The sequence below is a fragment of the Mirounga leonina genome, unplaced genomic scaffold (genome assembly GCF_011800145.1).
Source record: "Mirounga leonina isolate KUSES-001 unplaced genomic scaffold, KU_Mleo_1.0 Mir_176, whole genome shotgun sequence".
Lineage (NCBI taxonomy): Eukaryota > Metazoa > Chordata > Mammalia > Carnivora > Phocidae > Mirounga > Mirounga leonina.
Window position 1 is genome coordinate 30,581,286 of NW_023270454.1, and position 23,646 is coordinate 30,604,931.

Genomic DNA, 23,646 nt, shown 5'->3' on the forward strand with positions numbered 1-23,646 from the left:
GAAAAAAGACAGTTTCTTCAAGTGGTGTTGGGAAAATTGGAGAGCAACATGCAGAAGAATGAAACTGGACCACTTTCTTACAACATACATAGAATAAATTCAAAATGGATGAAAGACCTAAATGTGAAACAGAAAACCATCAAAATCCTAGAGGAGAACACGGGCAGTACCTCTTTGACTTCAGTCATAGCAACTTCTTACTACATAGTGTTGAGGAATTTTTAGAAAGGAAAAGCAATTCTCACTAAACTGTTGCAGAGAGAAATGACAAACTACAGATTATAGTAAATACATAGGGCATTTTCCATTGAGGCTTCATTCAATTAAACATTTCTTGGACATTTATGATTTTCTATACAATGTTTTAGGTTTCAATCATATTACGTGACTACTAAGCCTATTAACAGTCTATCACATAAAGCAATATTATAATTGCAATTGCCAAGTGCTACTGAAAGACAAGAGAACCAAATGTAAGGGAGCCCTGATGTTGCTACTGCTGCCTTAAGAAGGAGAAAGAAGTAGATTCTATTTCTCTAGACCACTGCCAAAGGGGCAATAGCAAAATGAACTTGGCATTAATCCTGGTTAGAAAGACATCCATGAATATGGATAAATTAAATGTTCTAATGATATTTTTAGTAAATATTCTTGCCATGTACATATCCTTATTAAATTTAAAGATGACACAAAAGTGAAAAATTGTATGCTGGGTGACAAAATAAGAACTCAGTAAGTTTTCTATAGAGTGAACTATTGAAAAGGGATGCCCAAAACCAGACAACAGTATTTAACATATTAAAATACCACATCCTACATTTTGATTCAAAAACTCTTTTGAATCATATGGTACCTAAAAAAATCACAGCGTTTGGTTGAAGACAAGTCTACAACACCAAGTCTACAACCAATGGTGGAACCCATCTTCTAGAAAGACGTCAACATAAGCTTAGACTGTTAGCAGTTTTCAGATCTTAAAAAGGAATCACTCCTTTGTATAGGTTAAACCACATCTAGGTTATTCTGCTTATCTTTAGACACAACTCCTGAAGGACAGAATCAAATTATATTGTCCAGAAAAGAACAATCAGGATGATAGTGGGTTTTTGAAACTACAGAAAATAGCAGTAAAGGGAAATGGTAAATAGGGGGAGGGAGTATGCTAAATCTTTCCAAAATGAAATTTTTGTCATGTGAAAGAAGGATTAGATTTATTCTCTGAAATTCTGCAGACTAGAACTAGAATCAATGTATATAAAGTAGGGTAGCACACTTTGATTAAGTATGAAGAATAAAATTGTGATAATTAAAGCTGTCTAACAATGGAAAACATGCATCAGATGTGGGTGTATTCCCTCTATGTCATTGGGAGTATTCCAACAGGTGTTTTCCCTTAATATTGTCAAAGGCATTCAAGAATTGTTTTATTATTTCTATGGCATTCTAGGATTCTAATTTATTCTTGCAGGGTGGGCACAGTTTCATTTAGACAGTAGAACTCTCTAAGTGAGACATAATGTTCTTGAACTGCTTTGTCTAAAAGAAAAGAATCTAAAACATATGCAAATATAAACTTTGAAACTGATATTCATAAACCAGATGTAAAATCATGTCTCATTACTTCGTTGTCTCACTCCATCTAAAACAGTGAGATTTCCTTTTTAAAAAGGTGAGTCCAAACTTCGAAAAGATTTAGATTTTGCAATATCAGCCCTCTCAAAAAAAGAAAGGAAAGGAAAGAAGAAGAAAAACAAAGTCTGTACTATCTGTAACTTTTTAGACTTCCCTTTACCAACCCCTGACACATAACACTTCAAAAATGTAAAACAAAACCAACATAATAAAAACAGGAAAAAAATAGATTCACTGGCAGCTAATAGGGAAAATTTATCTTATCTAAGAGACATAGTATTGGCTGTTTTAAAGGGAAAATTTTGTGGGCTTTAATTAGAGAAGGAAAAGAGACAATATAAGACATAATGTAGAAAAAAAAAGAAGTCTGCATCGGATTTTTATAGAGTACAGTCTTCATTTTTTTCTCCATAATAGAAAAAAAATCAGTTGGCTATGGGTTGCATGGACATGCTATTTAAAACGGAAGGTTGACATCTGGATCCAAGTCAAGGAATAAAAGCATCACCTTATATATTTATTCAGGAATCACAAAAGTTCATTTTAAGGTTAAGAAACTTGTATAATAGAATGTTTTTATGAAAGTTTATTCTAAGTTTGGCTACACTATATGTATATAAAATACCTAAAATTGAATCCTTGATTGGGCAAATGTAGAGTCTTTGAAGTTACATAAACTATTTAGTAATGCCTTAGCATTCATCATTGCTTGTTTTAAACATGAAGAGCTTTAATTTATGTTATTTTTAGTTCCTGTGACCTATTGGATCTCCTTAAGAGCACTATGTTAAATAGTGCCTTCCTAATGCTAGGAATAATAGTTATGGAATTAAGGAAATGTGAAATATTTTATTTTTACCCCCAGAAGAATATTTTTCTGTTACATTTTAAAATAATTCTTTCTTTCTCTAACCATTAATGTTTCCTTTTAAAAATTGAAGAAAATATTTTATATTAATGTTTTACTTGATATGTAGTATTTCATTTGGTGCCAATATATGAAGTTTTTTAAAAAGAGACAGTCAACCCTGGAGTTACACAGAATAAAACGAGAAAAAAATTTTAGCAAACAAAATTGCATCTTATAAGGGAGCAATAAGGCATCTAACTCATGAATAAATTTAGGTGAACACTATTCTTATGTTCTTATATTCTCATGCGTATATTGTGAAAACCTTTCTGGAAGGCGTTTTGGCAATAAATATAAAGCCAACTAATGTACATATACTTTGACCCAGTGATTCCACCTCTAGGATTTTATTCAAAATAAATAAATATGCCACAACATTTATTTCAAAGCTGCTCATAAAAATTGGAAACAATCTAAAGAGCCATCAGTAATAATCTTAGAATATCCATAATTGTATAGCCATAAAGTAACGTGCCATTCAAATTTTAATTAACATGAAAGATACTCAAGTGAAAAGACCAGGTTATAGAAGAATAGGTGTGACCTGGACATTTTTATGTGAATAGAAAAAATGATATGGAAAAGATGCTTACTATTAACATGGCTGAGTTCAGGAGAGTAGAGAATAGCTTGGGGTATGAGCAGGTATGTGAGTCTTCTAAAAATATTTATTAAAAAATTTTTCTTGTCACATTAAACTAAATTCCTAACATTCTAATATAAGGAAAAAGTTGATCATTCAAAAAGCTTTATGAAATTATTTTAAAAGTAGTTCATTTTTTAATGTAATTTTTAATCACTCTAAGCATAATAAAATATCCCCAAAATATTAATGATTATGTTCCTTTTATCTAAAGCCTTTGCTGCCATCTTTTGGAAGTAGGTTACTAATGCAGCCGTGGATTTCTTTCACCTTCTGGAAAAGCCTTCCCAAATTAGAAAAACAAGGAAAAATTACATTCTCACAGGAGTGCAACGCTAAAGCAAAATTAGATTTTCTCCATAGTGTTGAAGAATTTGTTTTATTCACATTACCTACAGCTGGATTCTGGCCTCTCTTTCTTGAAAATCCTCAAAGGGGTTTTCCTTTACAAAGAAACTCCAACTGAGCAATGCCTGGACTTTCCTCAACTCTGCGTTTTAATTCCACAAAAACTCATAAAATTTTTGTGCAAAACAGTAATAGTTTATCTTTTCTATCCCCAGACTGGACTCGTCTTAAGGGGAAGGTACACAAAGCAGGAAGGGGCTGAGCAATTCCAAAAAGGTAGGTGAAAGAGGGAGTTACACTTGGAAGAAATGACATGTAAAACTATTTTACGCAGTGTGGGCTAATCAATCAGGAAAGAAAGAACACACTAGCTCAACTTCCTAAATAAGAATAATGTCACTGTGTATATGAACACATTATTAAAATTGAAGATTTCTTAAAACTTCAGGAACATCATAAAGTCAATATAACAAATGAGTCTTGTCTGACATTTCATAGACGAAAATAACTACCTGATTATCAAGTTGAATAACGTTTTTTCAAACCTACCTGAGTCTCAGGCTGTTACATTAGACATGCTGTTATAATAGACTAACAATGGCGGGTTTCCTTCACTCATCAGAAGCTGATAAACACTTTTAATCAGTGTAGTTGGTTATCACTGGCTTCCTCAAGATTCTGACACTTCCCTTCCAGAAGTTCTCACCCCACAAGTTGGCACCGATATTGAGAAACACACTTGCATCTTGGGTGCTTACTCTCATTCTCTTCTCACATGAGCATTCAGTGTTTAATGTATATATAATCTTTATCAGTTGACATCTATGAGGATTTGCTTTTTGTAGTGCACTTCTCAAAATGCTAGACAGGTGCTTTATTTATTCACCCAGGGCTGGCTGTGAGTACAAGATCCTTTGTCTCTCTCGAACTTGTGCTGCCAATCACAGGACAATAAATAATTTGCCTGCTGAGGGGAGGGCAGGGAACTTTTGAAGAAGAGTCACTCCTCAGTTGCTTCTTGATTGGAAATAGATCTTCTCCCTCCCCTTGTGACCCAAAAGGCATCACACTATCACTTTGTTCAAATGCTTAAATCTTCAATCAGATAGACTCCATATTCACAGACGATTTCCTCTGCTTAAAATATACTTCTGATCCCTCGTATTTCCTAAACTCATTAATCAACTCACACTCAGTTTCTCTCTGAAAACTTTGTAGTGCCTCCAGGAAGAATTCTTTGCTCTCTCTTGAGACCTCTCTTTGTACTTCACAGAGAAATTAGCACAAAGTATAATCACCATGTGCTTACCCAACCTTCCAGCTGTCTCTGGTCTATAAGATCCCTAGGCAGAGACCTACTCTGGTTTACATTTGAACTCCCCAAATATGACCTAGAATGTTATTGATGTGGGAGTACTGAATGAATGAATGAATGAGCGAAGACAAGGTTGAGAAATGAAAAGGGCATAAACTCAAAAAATATTTGCTAAGCAAATATGTCTGAGATCAAGTATATATTTGAAAAAATAAAATAAAGAGAAAATGTTACATAAGCTACTGAAATTTTGTGTGTTGTAGTGTTTTTATTTTTTTAATTGAGTATATGAGGCCTTTTGGAATGTTTCAAGAATTATTTTTCAGTTTAAAATGCTATTTGTTTATTCATGAGTTCATGCAACAATTATGCATTTATTGCAAACTATGTGTTAGATAAAATCATAGTATTAATTCAGGTATTATATAATGTTATTATTAACATATTATACTGAAGCTACCTAAAAATATTGATAATGTGCATAATATTCTACTGTTTAAGGTAACAGTAGAAAAATACTGTGCTTTAGGTTTTGTGTAGAAATCAAGTTGAATTCAGGTTAACTTCCTTTGTTTACTGTAGCTTTGTAAGGCATAGCTTGATATTGTTTATTAATTATTTTGTACCAAGTTGAAAATAAAAATCTAGTGGGTTCTATGGAAAAGATAGGATCTTAAAGCCTTTTTCATTAATATTTTTTGTGAATTTTATTTTCTTAAATCATACCTAAATGAAAACTACATATTAGCCAGGTGGATAAAAAATGAACAGAGTTTTTTCAATGAATATAAATATTCAACATGAACAAATTAGGACTCCGCATAATAGGATGCTGGGGATTCTGTCCTCTCACTGTGGGTACAGTTACCATGATGGAATCATATTTGTTTATTAATAACTTACAGGAATTAGAAAGTTAACAGTAACTGGTAGAAATGGGAAATATTTGTCTTATGCAATGACTCACTCAAAAATGTTTGAAAACATCAAAATTAGGCAAATCTTGATCAAACTGAGTTTCCAAACAAGTTGAATATGAATCGAATACAATTTTGAAAAAATTGAATTGTCAATGTTGTAAATGTTGCTAAAAGTAAAATGTTGTAAAATGTTGCAAATGTTGTTGTTAATGTTTGTTTGGTTGTTTTGGTTGTTTTGAAAAAATTGAATTGTAAATGTTGTAAATGTTGCTAAAAGCATAATTTTTAACTAAATTTCATATTTCTTGTTATGCACAGTTTTCAATATGTTAATTTATTAAATCTATATATCTCAATGGGATTTGTTTATAAATAATTGTTGAATGAGTGAAGAATTAATAAATTTTAGAGATATGGGGAAAAAATACCAGGAACAACTTTAATTACTAGTCAATGCATTCATTTGGACAATTTAGCTAGGATTAAAGATCTTTTAAATTAAAAATAGTATAAGTCCATGTTATTTTGAAGTCTTTAAAGAAGTGTTTTTGTCTTTTGTTTATTTAAGGATTCCCTATGCTAATTAAGTGATGTTGATTTGGGTTACTTCAGCAGCATGTGGTCCTCCGGTCTGAGACCATTTTGTTTATTGACTGGTTTGATTTTAACCAGATTATCCACTTCGTATACAAAGGGGGAAACTTTACATTAAAGAAACACTTGGAATGGGGTTTTCAGCTGTGTCAGCAAGGGAGGACTTCTGTCCAGGTCCTTTGTGACTGAGTTGCATAAAAAGTGTATCTAATATTGACTGAATGTAATCCCAGGCACTCTTGCAGGTATCCCACCTGCATTATTTCATTCAGTGCTCACAGCAACCCTCTAAGGTGGCTATTTATTATTATTATTTTTTTTTTTCCAGAAGAGGAAACTGGAGCATCATTTGCCTGACATCACACGGGTATGGGGAAGTACCAGAATTCAATGGAGCAGTTCCTCTCCTTAGCCTGCAAATGTCACTGTGTAGCTAGCTATTCTGTCCCATCTGTCAGTACGCTATTCTGTCAGTCCTCTATTCCGATTCGTAGAACTTCACAGCCTAACTCTGGCAAAACGGTAAATGTGCTTTGGCTCAAGCAGCAGGTGCAGGTAAGGACTCTCACTCCACTAGAAAGCTCGAGGCTCTTGGTTCCGGGTGGGAGCGGGAGGGTCCTGTCTCCTAGGCAACAGCTGTAGCACCGTAGACGATAATGCACCCCTTTCCCGGGACCCAAAGGGGTGATGTCATTTCCTTCGTCTGGGCGATTGCCTCAGGGACGCGTCAGGCGGAAGAGCGGTGTTGGGTCCCCGGGAGACCTGGCGGTAGGGAAGCCACTTCCTTCCGGAGACGCGGTTTCCTAGCAACCGTCTCCCGTCTCCGCTTTTAGTCCCTCCCCTTTGCTCAGCCCAGTGCCAGTCTCCCAGAGCCGGCAGGCCCAGGCCTCGGCGAGAGACTCCTGCCGGAGGCCAGCGGCTCAGTCCTTAAGGCAGCGGGAGCCCGTCGAGGATCGGCTGCGGTGGGTACAGAGCACGGGTCTTGGGGGGTCTCGGAGGAACGGGACGTGGACAGCGCTCGGTTTGCACGGGCCTGGACAGTGCTGGGAGCGGGCGGCAGGCGGCGCGGTGCTGTGCGGAGCCGGCTGGGACCCGAGGGCCACCCGGCCGGGCGGGAGCGGTCCCCGGGCGCGCGCTGCGGCGGACGGCGAGGTGGCTGAGGCCCAGGCCTCGACTCCGAGCACGAGAAAAGTTCACGGGCCCATTCGTGCAGCGATTTTAATGCTGCCTGTCATGGAAGCTTCGTTTTGTTTTATCTAGCCCCATGAGCACTGTTGTGAGAGGGAAGAGCGACTGGAAAAACAAAACAAAAAAGCAAAAAACGTCGCTATTGCAGTTTAGCATTATTGATCTTTGTCTTTCACTAGAGCTGTACGCAAGCTTGCGTTTGTTTGTTTGTTTTGGTTGTCCTTCTAGTTGTATCTTTTATGCTGCCGATCTCCTTAGTAGTCTTTTTAGAATAAGGTATGGCTGTTTCATGGGCAATGTTACATTTCTTGAATGGAAGAGACGGGAAAAATAAGGTGTTGCATTTTAATTGGCAACATTTTATAAGCTGTTGCAGTCGTTTATTTGCTCATCCTTAAAATAATTGCAAAACTATTTTAGTATAACTTCAATTTGACTTTTATTTTTTTGATAATAAACTCGTGAAAATTTTATATTTCTTTAGAAGAACTCTACATATTTAAGTGAAGATGTAGTACAATGTTCATGAGATGCTTTTCTTAATTGTTCGCTTATTTATTTATTTATTTATTTGACAGAGAGAGAGATAGCGAGAGTAGGAACACCAACAGGGGGAGTGGGAGAGGGAGAAGCAGGCTTCCCGCCGAGCAGGGAGCCCGATGTGGGGCTCGATCCCAGGACCCTGGGATCATGACCTGAGCCGAAGGCAGACGCTTAACGACTGAGCCACCCAGGCGCCCTCGCTCTTTTTTTTTAGCACTAAAGGGTAGTAATAGAAATTCTCAAGTTTGCAAACAAGTCTGATTTGTTTTTTGTATATTTCAGACACCATCAGAGTTTGGATTATTCCAATTATTTATTAGCTGTTTTATAAAGGTAAAGAGTAAAAAACAAAAAAAACACTATGTCTGATGAAGCACAACAGTTTTTTAGCACAACTTTGGCTTATACAAAGAGTCCAAAAGTCACCAAAAGGACTACTTTCCAGGTAAAGTATTTCAAAACATTTTTTTTATTTTGAGTGATTTTAAAAGTAAACACTGTATTAGCAATGTTGGACTTGAAATGATTCTAGAAAGGGCTCTGTATAATGCAGGAGTATATCTTACATTCCTGTGGAGGTTTTGCAGTTGATCATGTTTAGGCTCCAGTATTACCAACTCTTCTGTGTGGCTTTCAGACTACTTAACTAGCTTCACTACTAAGTTATTACTAAGTTAAAAGTTTAACTCAACTTTTAAAAGTTAAGTTATATAGCAACTTCAAATTTGCATATATTTTTTTTTCTGTTATAATAACATTTCAGTTTTCTCTATCCAGTCACCACCATTTGAACTCAGCCTCTAAGTTTGCAGTATTAATTATATTTATTACTGCAATGTGCTAAAACAAAAGATCTTAAAAAGTACCAGTTTCTTCCGAAATGCCAGTTTGTAATAAATCCTGTCTAAATTGAGTCCTGTCTTGTTTATTATTCTCCCGCCCTAATTACACCCTGTAATTTATTTATTTGATATTGCCTGTCTCTTCCAATTGAACTGTACGCTCCATAAGGAGGAGGAACTTGTCTGTGATGTTACACATTGAGTCTGAGGGCTTGGGTGCATGGCATAAGGTGGGCTTTCATTGAATAGTCATTATATGAATGAAACCTGAGTTTGAAAGCAGTTATTAACCAAAAATTGTTTGTTTAAAGAATTAATGCTAAATACGAGAACTCTGTGTTTGGGTGGAAATTGATTTTAATTATCTCGTTTCAGGATGAGCTAATAAAAGCAATTACAGCTCGCTCAGCCAGGCAGAGGAGTTCCGAATACTCAGATGACTTTGACAGTGATGACGTTGGTATGTGTGAATATGGAAAAGTAAACCACTTTTCCTCTTTTTGCTTCCTTAGTTACGTTTAGCTCATCCCTTCAAAAACAATCACGTTAAAATAATAGCTGTATATACACTGGTTTTAAATTTCCAACTTTTTAATGAGTAAAAAGCCACTTGTAATCTTCCAGAAGAAGTTGTATGATTGTCTTTGTTTCTGAACGGTGTATACTGAAAATATAAATTAACTGATAGCAGGTTTGAAATAAAAGGCTGCCTGTCTGTTGTAAACCATGTTGGACACACCAGTGTCAACCCTGTGAGACTCTATAGCGAATTAAAAACTAGAGCCCAGAGAACTAAACTTTGGTGCATGTCAGAATCACTTTTGTAATGCTTTTTGTAAATCAGATGTTTTTGGCTGTAATAGGGGCTCAGTTTTAAAAACCTGGTATATCAGTGCTGGTATGACTTAATTTGGTCTCTTTTGGTTATGTAAAAATATTAACATTTTAGGTTTCAGGTGTAAGCACACACAATTCTAAACTTGAAATTCAGTGCTTTGTATGTTAGTATTCAGTGAATGATTTTTAATGTTCTCTGAAAATAATCAGAACAGTAGTTGTAGCATTGCTATATAGTTAAGTTGGCATTCTTTAATACTCTTCTCACAGTAAAACGTAATACTCTAGTATGGATGAAATTGTAGTACCAAAATTTTTATGGACAATAATATAATTAGCTAATAACTAGTAAAATTCTTCTACTTACCATTGTTTTTGATTTTATATAGTGAAGTCGTTTGCAAATAAAAGCGCTACAGTCCAAAACCTAATTTAAATATCCTATGCCATTGTTATTTTGAGGAACCTTTGAATGACTTCTCAGGGTAAGCGGAGGGTTTGACACACAATTCACATTCAATAAGTAAGTTTTGAATAAATTAATGAAATTGGAATTTTTATTTCATAAATAGCAATAAAAACTGCCTAAGTTAGCTGTGTTTTAGAGCTGCAGATACTTGCATCCTTTCATGGTTGTAAATTCATTTCTAGTCTTTAGGGTAATCTTTTTGATTTCTGTAACCTTCACAACTTTAAAAGAGACTATTGAAAATATTTTTTCTCTTCCATTTTTTAGTTTCCTTAGGTGATTTTTCTGACACCTCAGTAGATGAAAATTCAGAGAAGAAAAAAATGAATGATTTCCACTTATCAGATGATGAAGAAAAGAATTCTCCAAAACTGTCTTTTTTGAAAACCAAGAAATCAAACAGTGACATAATGAAAGATGAGCCAGTATTCTCCACCAAAAATGATGAGGAAATGGCACCTGATGGTTGTGGAGACATGGTTGGAACTCCCTTATCTGAATCTCAAAATAAAGACCAGGAAATTGAAAAAGACAAAATGAAAATGAAACCTAAACCCAGAATTCTTCCAGTCAAAAGCACATCTTCAGGTAATTCACGTTACTATAATTGCATTTCTTGAAAACTTATTTATTATTTTTAAATTTTTTTAAAGATTTTAGTTATTTATTTGAGAGAGGGAGAGAGAATGAGAGAGAGAGCACAAGTGGTGGGAGGGACAGAGGCAGAAGGAGAAGCAGACATCCCTCCCCGAGCAAGGAGCCCAATGTGGGATTCAATCCCAGGGTCCTGGGTTCATGACCGGAGCTGAAGGCAGACGCTTAACCCACTGAGCCACCCACGTGCCCCTTGAAAACTTATTTTAAGATAATCAAAAAATATCTTTATATGGTAGCTAGTAAATATTTAAGAAATAGACTTAATTTTTTAGTTTTAAAGTTATAAATCAAAATAATGGAACCATAGAGAAAACTCGTAATTCTGAGGTCCAGTTACATGTCAGTCTTGCATCTATGCTGGTGCCTGATAGAAGGCCAGAATACCTTGTCATCCACAGCTATGGCTCCCGAAGCTTCTGGGTCCAGGCTTGCGAGGCCTTTGGGCTTCAGTTTTGTTTTTAGGGATGAGACTGCGATGCAGTCCTTTCTGATCCATCTTACACTCCAGAAATCAGTTACAGCAGGAAGGAACTAGTCCTTCAAACAATCATTTCCATGTCATCATTTACCAGAAAATTTTTTTTGACATTTGAGTATGTGAAGGGAGAGAGTTTTGTTTTTTGACATTTGAATATGTGAAGGGAGAGAGTTTCGTTGTTGGTGTTGTTATTTAAGCCTCCAACTTTCCTTCAGAAAAGAAAATCACCATTTAGTTTCTCTGTTCCCTGGGAAAGTCCACTAAAACTCAGTTTTCTGAAGGGGAGTTCCTGATGTGATTGGGAGTACAGTAGTTTCTCCACAATTCTATTGAGCTGTAGGCACAATGGAGCAAAGATGGAGTGAAGCAGGAACCAGCCTCTCTGAGGTCCCCTGAGCCACCACACAGAAACAGGGGCATAGAAGTTTAAGGGTTTGATGCCTTCTAGTCATTTTTTCCTGTTTTGTAGAAAAAATATTAGTCGATACTAACCTTCATAAAAATTTCTTTCCTTTATATCATCATTAAATACTCTACTGGTAAATATTCATACTTCACATATTAGATATCACTGGTAACATCAGACAAAACTTTATTTCAGACATGTATTAGGGAACCACTCCTTCCCCCACAATCTCACTAACTTTCAAATATGAATGGAGCAGGGACTATTAGCAGAAAAGCCACCATATGTTAATTATACGTGACCTTGGTGAATAGGGTAGGCCTTATTGTCCTCGTGAGGAGGAGGATAAAACCTGCTCTTCTTGTTCTACAGAATTGTTTTGAGAATCTATTGAAGTGTATCTCAGAAACTATACAATTCTACCAAAAATATAAGCACAAGGCATAATGGAACAATTAAATTGCTGAAATGTACCTTCCCAGTGTACTAAATAGTACCAAAAATAGAGAGAAAGGGAACATAATGGGACTTGGTGAATAATCTAGTAGTTCACCATTTCCCAAAGTACCTTCTACAGTTTGTGCATTGGTATTATTGGAAAAACACAGAACTATAGAAATTTTAAAGTAATTTCTTTGTGAGAGAACTTCTTGGAGACATTAATAAAGAAATATTAACAGGGAATTTTTAAGAAGGATAGAACAGACAGTGTTTCCTAGTCCTAGTGACTTTAGAAATCTATTTTTGTGGATTATATTTATCCTATTTGTCTTGATTCTGAAAAGCTTTTCATTAGGTAAATAAGAAAATGTAAGCATACAGAACCTAAAAGTTGGTCTGATATAGGTAGAAGTATATAATTAGAACTTTATGGTAGATAATCATCAATAATCCACCTATTTAATACCTTTTTTAAAAAAACCTGTGACAAATTAAAATGAATAGAGAAATGCTGTCTCTAAACCACAAGATGGCACCAGGATTCTAAATACTATACACAAATGTGCAATGCTTATTTTTAAAATCATTAGCCATTGGCAATTTACTATATGTTATATAAAAATAATTACCAAAAACAGGTAATCATTTACACTTAATTATAAAAGAAAGCATTTTGAAAATGTATAGATGTATTTTTTCTTTCTGAAAACTTGACAATACTTCTGGGAGTGGAATTTTGGTATAAAATATATTAAAGTCATTATTCCTAGGCTCTTCAGATTGAAGAAAAAAAATTGAGATTAGTGCCTGACATATACAATACATTTCAATAAGTATTTTAATGTATAAATGAATAAGTGAGTGATTCATTCATGAAAGAAAGAGTGTGGTTCACAAGCTAAATTTCATCCTTTTCTAAATTTTTAGACTTTTTCTTACAAAGTTTGGAACTTAATGTTTTTAATGTGGTAACACATTGCAGAGTAGCAATTAATGCTTTATAAAAATATTGGAACCTGAAAGTTTCCTTTGTTCTTGCTTGTCTTTTGTTAAAAGTGCAATAACTAGACTCTTTCACTTTATTGAGTAACTGTCACATGGGGAGTGATTGCAGAAAGTAATTTTTACAGGGTATGTTGCTTTTATTTTAACATTAAAATGACTAAAGTCATGAACTTTGGAGCCAGGGTGCTCTTGCTTTAATCCCACAAACTAGAGTTTATGACCATGGGCACACAACCTCTTTGTTCCTCATTTTATTTGTCTGTAAGGTGGGCATAATAGTCGAACCTGCACTAGTGGTTTGAGACAATTAAATGAGTTTATATATTTGAAGTGTTTAGAACAGTCTGGCGTAAATTAAGCACTTTTCTAAATGCTATTATTATTTCGCATTTGTTCATAAGCAGATCATTTTATTTTTCCATACGTATTTATTATGAATACAGTTTCTTTCACTATGGTACAAGCACTGTGATGATAACTAAGAATATGACATTAAAAAGGCATGGTACCAAAAAAAAAAGATATAATACCAATCCTCCAAGACTGTCTTAATCCATTTGGGCCACTGTATCAAAGTACCATAGACTAGATGGGTTTTTAAACAGCAGAAACCTATTTCTCACAGTTCTAGAAGCTAGAAGTCTGAGATCATAGTGCCAGCATAGTCAGGTGAGAGCCCTCTTCCAGGTCTCGGACTTCACATTGTATCTTTGGTGGTGGAAGGGGCAAGGGAACTCTCTGGAGGCTCTTTTATAATCCCCTTCTTGAAGGTTCCACCCTCATGACCTGATCACCTCCCTCCCGCCTGATACCATCGCCTTTGTGGTTAGAATTTCAGCCTAAGAATTGGGCAATACACAAACATTCAGACCATAGCAAAGACTTTGCAGTTTAATGTGAAGGTATATAAAAGGTGTAGTAAGAACACAGGAAAGTAGGCAACTAAATTTACCTGAGGGCATCAGGGAAGGCTTTCGGGAGGAAATGGCAAAATAGTTGTAACTGACAAATAATGGTACCCCTAGTTAGGAGTCTTGGTTGTAAATGACTCAACTCAAACTTCAGTGGAAAGAAGAATTTATCACCTTATTGAGCAGGGATGTGAGAAGACCTCTCTTTAGGTGTGATTAAGTTGGAAACAGTACTTTCATGTCATTTGGATTCTCTACTTTTGTCTTACCTCCCTGATTCCCAGACCTTCTCACTGTCTCCTCCCACCCCTGTCACTGGCCCAGTTACTCCATCCCTTGATCCTATATTTTTGGTCTCCTATATTTTGGACCTATATTGGTCTGTTTGTCTCAGACATCCCTTCACTTGGCAGGAGTAGTCCCCAAATGATATCCTTCCAGCTTCATGACCTTAAAGGCATACCCTCCAACTCTAAATAGAAAAATACTGACCTGACCTCCTGCTGTGGACAGGGGAGAAGTTTCTGTGATAAGCTGGGAGGCTGGTATGCATTGGGGGCCCACCCTTCTCATTGAGGTATGGAGGAAATCTTTGTTCACCCACTAGAATTATAAAGATGGAGAAGAGGAGAAACTACCCTGAAGAAAACAGGAGTGATAAACCAAAAAAAAACAAAAAACAAAAAACAAAAGAACACAAAGAAAAGAAAGAAAAAGAAAAGTTTACCACAGTTATTAATGTTCACTGAGCATTTACCATGAGTCAGGTACTGTGCTATGCACTTTATTTTTCACCCAGGTCCCACAGGTGCCTTAGGAATTCTTAACTCATTTTACCAAATGGGAAAATGAGCCTGTGGAGGGTTATATGGTTGTGTAGGGTTACAATGTTAGTAAGTGTCAGAGCCAAGATTCAGATATGAAATACCTGAAATAGGCACACTCATACAGACGGAAGGTAGAATGGTGGTTTCCGGGGGCTGTGGGGAGAGGAAGAGGGGAGCTGCTCTTCAATAGATGTAAAGTTTCACTTAACGCAAGGTGACTGTATTCCAGAGATCTGCTGTACAACACCGATCCTTTAGTTAACAATACTGTATTGTGCGCTTAAAATTTGTTAAGCGGGTAGATCTGTGGTTAAGTGTTCTTACCACAATTAACAAAAACTGACTCAACACCTTCTTTCAGGCATTATACAATATTCTGCTTACACTGAGGCTCAAATGACATGCAAGCATTTGTCAGGAGAAGAGGCAGGAAGCAGACATTCTAGGCGGAGGGATCGGCTTGGGTAAAAGTATGGTACCAAGAGGGATTGCGGCGCAGCCGCGAGACAGCAGGGAGCCCGGCACTTCCAGAACACAGTTTCCAAAGGGGGTGTGCCAGCAGACGAGGCAGCGCCAGCAGCCAGCGAGAAGACCGTTAAGACCTCGTATCTTGTTCACAGGCACTTAAGCTCTTATTCTGCAGGATTGGACGCTGGGGAGCCATTGAGGCATTTTGTGGAGAGGAGCCTTGTGATCTGATGGTCATTTTATAAATACCTCTGAGGCAGGAATCTAGGAAAGAGCGGATGAGGAGCTGACGGTGGGGATGCAGAAAGTGGGATAAATGAGAGATGTAGCAAGAACAATGAGTAGGGTATGCTGACGCGTTGGATACGGGGGGAACAGAGGGAGGAATCCGGGATGGCTTGAACATTTGGCCAGAGTTTAGACCACCGCTAAAATTGCCAATGAAGCATTTATAGCAGTGCCAGCTCGGTATGATGTTGGAATCTTCTAGTAGCATTCATAAGCCCATGTGTAGATAAAGAGGAGGAAGGTGGTGATTATTTCAGTTTTGAAGTTTTGTCGGAAGAAAACACTGGTAAACAATGGAGAAATGAATATGCATAACAGGTAAAATTTAGGCAAAAATTTAGGTAGAAAACTTTCTTGTGTTTTGAGGGCTGGAAGTATACCAGCATTAGATTGTTGTTTTAAACTTGGAAGTAATGGAAATAGTAACTGAGAAGTTTTAATAACTCCAGGGAAGTTTTATGGACTCAGAGAACTGCAGCTCATAAATGGAGTTCTTCATTCCTCCGTCCTGGGAGAGCGAGCACTTCTGTCCCCAGTACTCACATCATCCTCATACTTGGAACAGAACTTACCTTTCTCTTGGACTTTCTTTTGTTTAGAACCACCTCCCTTCCCATCCTGTAAAATCGTTGGACAGGGCCATTGTCACTGTCTTGATTAGGAAGTCCGGTAATGTGAGTAATGTGTACGGGGCCTGGCAGCCCTCACTCCAGGTTTATGGATGAGCCCCCCTCCTGTTATAGAGGCAGAAACTAGGGTACAGCTGGTGTTCTGTTTTCTGTTTTTTACTTTTTCTCGAATGCTATGAGAGTTCATAAAATCGAAGAGTTAACTTGTAACAAGTGTCACAAGGAACAAGTATACTAGTTCCTTCCAGGATGGCAGCTACTTTTAAAAAAGAGAATTGGATTACAGACTATTGCTTATTTGTGCTTACGGGAGCCCTGTGTAGAGAAGGACTGCCCAGGACAGAGAGCCGCGGTGCATAGGCACGGGAGGGAAGTCATGGGCATTGTTTTGTACGCCCACGTTAAAATGGTTTGTGTTTTCAACAGAAAGCAGCAGGGACCTTGAAGCAAACAACCCCTTTAAGCCTTCACCTCGGCCCCGGAGCATGTTGAAGAAACACAGCCCTGGGGACGTGAAAGAGGGGCTAGGAGAAGATAAGACAACTGCCCTCCATGAACAATTGGAGGCACACTCTGCACCGCCCCCCCTTCCAAAGCTAAGTGACAGTCAACTAGAAGCTGAGAAAAAATCATTCTCCGGAACCCTCGATCCAGAGGTTAGCACTACTGTTGAACCACTGAATTGTGCTCTTCAACTGAGGTCTTTGCGCCTGATTATGGAAAAGAGAATATTTGTGTACATGTGTGTGCGCGCGTGCGCATATGTTTATGTGTGTGTGTTATACATGTTTTCTTCAACAATTGATAGGGAAATAATCTAAAGAGGTTTTTTTTTTTTTAAGATTTTATTTATTTATTTGACAGAGAGAGAGAGCACAAACAGGGGGAGAGGCAGAGGGAGAAGCAGGCTTCCCGCTGAGCAGGGAGCCAGATGCTGGGCTCGATCCCAGGACCCTGGGATCACGACCTGAGCCGAAGGCAGACCCTTAACAGACTGAGCCACCCAGGTGCCCCTAAAGAGTTTTTTTTTAATATACAATATTCCATTGAGTCTAAAACGTCACCAACTCTAAGATATGGCAAAGATGTAGCATTATTTTATGTACTGCTAAGAAAGAAGAAAACTCTGCCAATTAATCTATAATACACCAGTATTATAAAATGCATCATCCGATTTCAGAGAAAGTAGAATGTGAAAAAAAAAATGTTGCCCTTTTGAATCGACGCAATACTGTCTAATCTTTCATCATAAGAATTTATAGTTTTATTCACATATCTTTGAGTTATATAATCTATGGCTAAGGACAATATAGCCAGTGTCATTTTATTCACTTGGTTTTATTCACTCAACAAAGGTATATTGAATGATCATGACACTGTCCTGTATTTTGGGGGATCTGCCAGAATGGGAGTAAATGTGACTTCAGGATTTCATCATAGAGTTTACTATGTATTGTTATTAGGGGGAATGCTTGGCCCCCTCTCTTAAACCGACTGAACCACTCAGGCACCCTAGGTGTGGGTTTTTAAAAAATATTTATTCCGCTTGGACTTCATTGAGCTTTCGGGATCTATAAACTGGATTTCATTGAGCTTTCAGGATCTATAAACTGATAATTTCTACGAAAATGGGAAGTTTTAAGATATTTTTCCTGCCCTAGTTTTCTTTTCTCTCCTTTTAGGACTGAAATCTTTGATATGTCTCATCTGATCTCTAAAATTCTGTTCATGTTTCTTCAGTCTTTATTCCCTTTGTTTTTCAGATTGAATAATTTGTATTGCTCTGTCATCAAGTTCACTGCCCTGTTCTGCCATCCCCGATCTGCTGTTGTCTATCCAGCAAATTTCTTATTTCAATATTGTAGTTTCCAACTCTATAATGTCCATTGGTTTTTTTGGCTTTTGTTTGTATTTTTCGTATCTTTAAGATCCCATCTGTGTCAGCTTCCATGCGTGCATTTCCTTTAAGTGCTTAAACATATTTATAATACCTACTTTAAAGTCCTTGTTTACTAATTGCAACATCTGGGTCATCTCTAGGTTGGATCCTGAGGACTGTTTTTGGGGTTTTGGGGTTGTTGTTTTTTTTTTTTATGAGTGTGTGCCACCATTTTCCATTTCTTCACCATTTAGTAACTTTTTGATTGAATACAGGATATTATGAATGATATGTTATAGAGATTCTCGATTCTGTTATGTTCCTCTGAATATGTGTTTTAGTATACAGATATTGTGGCTGGACTGAAATTCCCAACTCTGTCTCCCTTGCCATGGGTATCAACAGAAATCTCTGCTTAGTTCTTTCAGTTTCTAATTGCTATGATTTCACAGGATATTTTCTGATGTCTTTTCTATGCCATGCATAGATGAACAAAGGGTTTTGGGTGAGTTTAATATGCAAATTTGGGGGCTCATGCCCACTGCAGCTCTTTCTCAAACTTACTGGCTGATCTTCTTGTCCTAAACTCTATCTTCTGCTCCCTTAAGCTAGTCCAGTAAGGCTGTAACCTTGTAGTACTTGAGCTGCACAGATGGGTGAATGCACTCAGGCAGAAAGCTACTAATTTGCCAGTCTCCTCTGCAAAGCTTTGTCTCTCAAGATAGTGTCCTGTGTTTCAGCTCTTTTGCCATCTTCCAAGATGGTTTCTATTTATTGCTTTTGACAAATAATTGTCTTTGTACTATAAAATATTGTGGAAATGAAAAATAGAATTTATTATTTATACAACAAAGCCAAACTTCTTACATTATGATACCATCAACTTTAGGCTAGATTACTATTCTCTAAAGAGATGTTTAGTTCAGGCACACAAATATAATTATTTCATTTCAGATATAATTTTCAGAATTTTAAGGAAAACTCAAGTGCATGAAATCTGTACTTTTTCTAGCTAAATATTTGGTAGTAGCTGGCTACTTGGTTTTATAAATTGCTTTCATTTGGACGAATAGTAATATTTGACACCAAGGGTTTTTGCCTACCGTCTCCTTTATGCTTTCTTAGAAATAAGAATTAGAGAAAAAGATATCAAATCCTTGTCTCAAATATTTATGAGATTTGATTTGAGAGCACGAGTTTTGAAAATCACTGAAAACAAATATCGAGATGTCGGTTCAAGAACTAGAATAGCTCTTTAGTGACCCCTTTTATTCAAGACCCCAAGGTTTGAATGTAAAGCATGTTAGCCTCCATAGGCTTAATGCTTTTGGTGTTTCAGCAGCAAACTCCTAATTACGATGATTTCAGAGTTATAAAATTGTCTTAATAATGCTGTTGCCCTACCACAAATCTTAAGAACTAAACCTACATAGTAAATCCTTTTTTTTTTTTTTTTTAAACAGGATCCATGTCTGACAAGTTTATCGTCATCATCCCTTAAAGAAAGTCTTGGAGATTCCTTTTCACCAGGATCTGGGGGGAAAGCATCCGTAAAAGGTGGTTATTTCAAAATACTACAGCCTAGTTTATGTGTGAACTCTATATTACTTAGAATCCTATCTGTAAAAGAAAGAATACATAGTTATAGGAATGACAGGTTTGTATTTGCCTCCGTTTTAATCCCAACTGTGCTATTTACTAACCATGTGATTTTAGATGCAGAACTAGACACAGTTCCAAGAGCAAAGTAACAAATCTCTCTGGCCCTGTGTACTGATCTTTAAAATGGGGATCATAAGAGCAACCTACCCCACACGGTGGCTGTGAGAACTAAATGAGTTAACGATACATGTAAAGCACTGAGAACAGTACCACAGTAAGCACGCAGTAAGTGTGAGGGGTGAGTTGTCAATGTATTTCTTTCCTTAGTCCTAGGACTTATAGCTTAATGAGATCTATAGACTGGTAATTTAGAGCTAAAACGCATCGCTGTCTCTAGGACTGAGATGTGTAACATTTATTAACTGCTTACTGTGTAGTATAATATTTGTCATTTTACAGATGAGAAAAACTGAAATGCAAAGATATTGGGAAACATACCCCAAGTCAGTGACAGAGCCATAATTTGAATCTTTGGCTCCACAGTCCTTGTTCTTTTTACTGAACGCATTTACTGAATCCATTACTGATACTTGGGAGTCATGAGTGCTCTCTAAATGAAAATGTCTAACTCTAATTACAAAATTATTTTAAATCCCGCTTACTTCGAAACAAGTTTCAAAAATGGCTGTAATGAAAGACTTTGACAATAAAGATCCAAAGTTGGCCAGTAGGTGGCTCTTAGTAGTAACTGAAAGTTGGTGATGACTGATTTCTTTCTATCGAACATTCCAAAGTGAGGTAGACAGAATAATGGAAGCAGTTCTGTGATAGCAAAACTGAATCTTCTCGTGCCAGAGCCTGAGACTGTCCCTTGGAGCACGAAAGGGAAGAGCAACAGGCGCCACCTTTAATGCCTGTTACTAAAGGCAGGCCTCAGAGGCAACACTGCATCTCAGCAGGAATAAAACTTTATCCTGTGTGATGACTCTTCTGAAACTGCATGAGTTCTTGGCTCTCCTGCACCCCTACAGGTTTACAACTGCACCGCTTGTACCTATGGTAACAGAGATGTGTGCCTTCTGCTTACACAGCCTCTGGTTCCAGCTAAGAAACACAGGCTTTGAAGAGAATAGATAGTGCCATCCTACTTACCTGGTTTGTCGTCAACAGGAGCTTTTGGTGTGTCTTTGGTTTAGGGTAGTTATTCCATTCTCTTTACTAATATGATGTTTTTTTCTAAGTATTAGGTATGTCAAATGTTTTAGTAGATTGAGTAGCCATTTTCTCTTTCGTAGATTACTTTGGAGAAAAGTTTATTCAAGTTGAATATAATAGCTCTCCTTGTATTTTATTCTGCAAGACAAAGAGATTATAAACAATCCTCATTTAGTAGAAAGCAAATGAATCTATTACCCACCGTATTAGTTCAGAAGAGAGTTTTAGTTTTGTGACTCTGTCTCAAAATAGATCAGAATGAAGAACTCCCTGAAAACCACATGAAATCAAATGAAAATGAAGAGAATTCATTTTTGATAGACTTTGTTACTACTCCAACTGAGAAATCCCAGGAAAGTCAAGTGATTACTGATGACCTTGAAGAAGAAAAGGAGAAAGCTGAACTGATTATGGATGACTTAACAGTTGATCCACCACTATTGAAATCTCAGAGTATCTTAATATCTACTGACACAACTGAATCTTCAAAGGTATTTATATGAAATTATACCTTTTATACTACAGCTTTAAACTCAAAATAGACCTTTTAAATATTTTATCTGCCACTTATGTACTTTTGAATCGACTGTGGAAAACTCATCTTTTGATAACAGTATGTTGTTAGGTAGACAATAGAATCAGTAGAATTTTACTTCGGGGAAGGTTTACAGTGAATATAAGTCAGTGTTTCTTTAAAAATTATCAAAGGTATATGATCATAATATACTCTTAAATATCTCAGAAATACAAACTGTTAAGTGGGTAAGTTTCTATAGGTCTTCATGTTAAAAAATGCAGCTATCTGGAACAATTTCTGAGGCTTTGAATTAGTGAAAGTTACTCCTTTAGATATCATTTTTTTTTTTAAAGATTTTATTTATTTATTTGAGAGAGAGAATGAGAGAGAGCACATGAGAGGGGGGAGGGTCAGAGGGAGAAGCAGACTCCCTGCTGAGCAGGGAGCCCGATGTGGGACTTGATCCTGGGACTCCAGGATCATGACCTGAGCTGAAGGCAGTCGCTCAACCACCTGAGCCACCCAGGCGCCCTAGATATCATTTTTAAACATTTTACAAATTTTAAGGAAAATCTTTAAGAAATGTTTATCAACATCTTGCTTGTTTAAATGGATGGACAAGATTATTATCAGAAACATTATTATTATTATTATTATTATTATTATTATTATTATTATTATAACCTTGAGAACCACAGTTTCAGTGTGTAGGATTACTTGTCACCTAGCTATAATGTACCAGAATACTATATTTTTAAGATTTATGGTATAGCATTTTTAGTTTTTATTTCTCTTGAATTTAGTCTTTATTCCTTATAGCTATAGTTAGCTGGTAACTATGTATACTTACTATTGAGGAAGATAACAGTGCTAGTTGAAAACCTGTGGTTGAATAGGACTTGTATAATACAGAATATCAGTGCTTTGTGTTAAAATTTATGGGGAAGGTTCATTAAACCATGTTCCAGATTTATTGTTCCTAACCACTTTCTTTAGGAAAAGTCACTCATGCCAAGTTAGTGATGTGCTTACATCTGTGGTCTCACTTCAACGCTAGCACCTGTCTAACTGTGTAAAGTAAAGAGGTTACTCCATAAAAAGAAAAAGGGTATTCTGGAACTTATAGACATGCTCCTAGAAATGTCTAATAGAGGCGTTCTAAATAACAACAGCCAATTTCTGTATAACAAGTAAGATCGTAACATTTCTTCTGATTGAATCCTTGGCTTTATCCATACTCCCTCCTGTGGGATCTTCCTCAAGTCTGAATCACATCACTCCCCTGCTAAAGTCTCTTGGTTGGATTGTCTTCCTTAGAATAAAATGCAAACTCCTCCCCGCCTCCTCAGGACCTCACGTGATTCTTCTCTGACCATATTCGTCCACTCTCACTGCCATTCACTGTGCTTCAGCGTCATTCACCTTTTTCTGTTTCTCAAAGTCATCAAGCTCCTTCCCTTCTCAGGCTCTTAACATTCACTGCTTCTTTCTTTCCTCCCACAGACCTTCCTTCATGTGGCCTCTTTCTTCCCATCATTTGTCTTAGCGCTGCTGTCAAGACCTCGGGGAGGCCTTCCCTGGTCACTGTCATTAACATGACCCCTCACCGTAGTGACTGTCACTGGACCCTAGTTTATCTCCGTCGTGACTCACTTTCGATTTTGTGTTTCATGTCCGTCAACACTCTCTAAAATGTAGTATCCTTACGAGTTTCCAGAGGCTCCTGTACTTGACACATAGTAGATGCTTTAAGAACATTGATTCCCTAGCAGTTTGGCCTCTAGGCCTAACTGTGATAATTATGGTGAGTAATCCATCTATGGTATTTTCTCTTTAATAGAAAACCATTGAAGACAGAAATATGAAGAATAAAAAGTCAACAAATAATAGAGCATCCAGTGCATCTGGCAGGTAATAAAGCTATCATTATCCGAGTGTATGTTCCAATAAAGCTAGTTTTAATTTAACTTCTGTAAAGTGAATTTCATTTGGTATTATCTGACTTTCTTTAAATTCCCATCTCATGAATTGAATGAAGTAGTTACTTCATGATAAAACTCCTCAGTTGATCATATTCCTTTA

General features: G+C 36.8%; 1 protein-coding gene across 1 annotated transcript in view; it reads left to right on the top strand.

Moving 5' to 3' along the window:
• The first annotated feature begins 7,217 nt into the window (after positions 1-7,217).
• The window catches only part of MAP9 (microtubule associated protein 9), a 34,761-nt gene continuing 18,332 nt past the window's right edge, over positions 7,218-23,646 (top strand). Inside the window, exons 1-8 of the mRNA XM_035022855.1 lie at positions 7,218-7,324; positions 8,376-8,538; positions 9,311-9,395; positions 10,509-10,829; positions 16,778-17,007; positions 19,694-19,787; positions 21,300-21,538; positions 23,405-23,475. Coding sequence (XP_034878746.1) covers positions 8,455-8,538; positions 9,311-9,395; positions 10,509-10,829; positions 16,778-17,007; positions 19,694-19,787; positions 21,300-21,538; positions 23,405-23,475 — 1,124 coding nt within the window. The 5' untranslated portion in view covers positions 7,218-7,324; positions 8,376-8,454. The remainder of the gene's footprint in view (positions 7,325-8,375; positions 8,539-9,310; positions 9,396-10,508; positions 10,830-16,777; positions 17,008-19,693; positions 19,788-21,299; positions 21,539-23,404; positions 23,476-23,646) is intronic.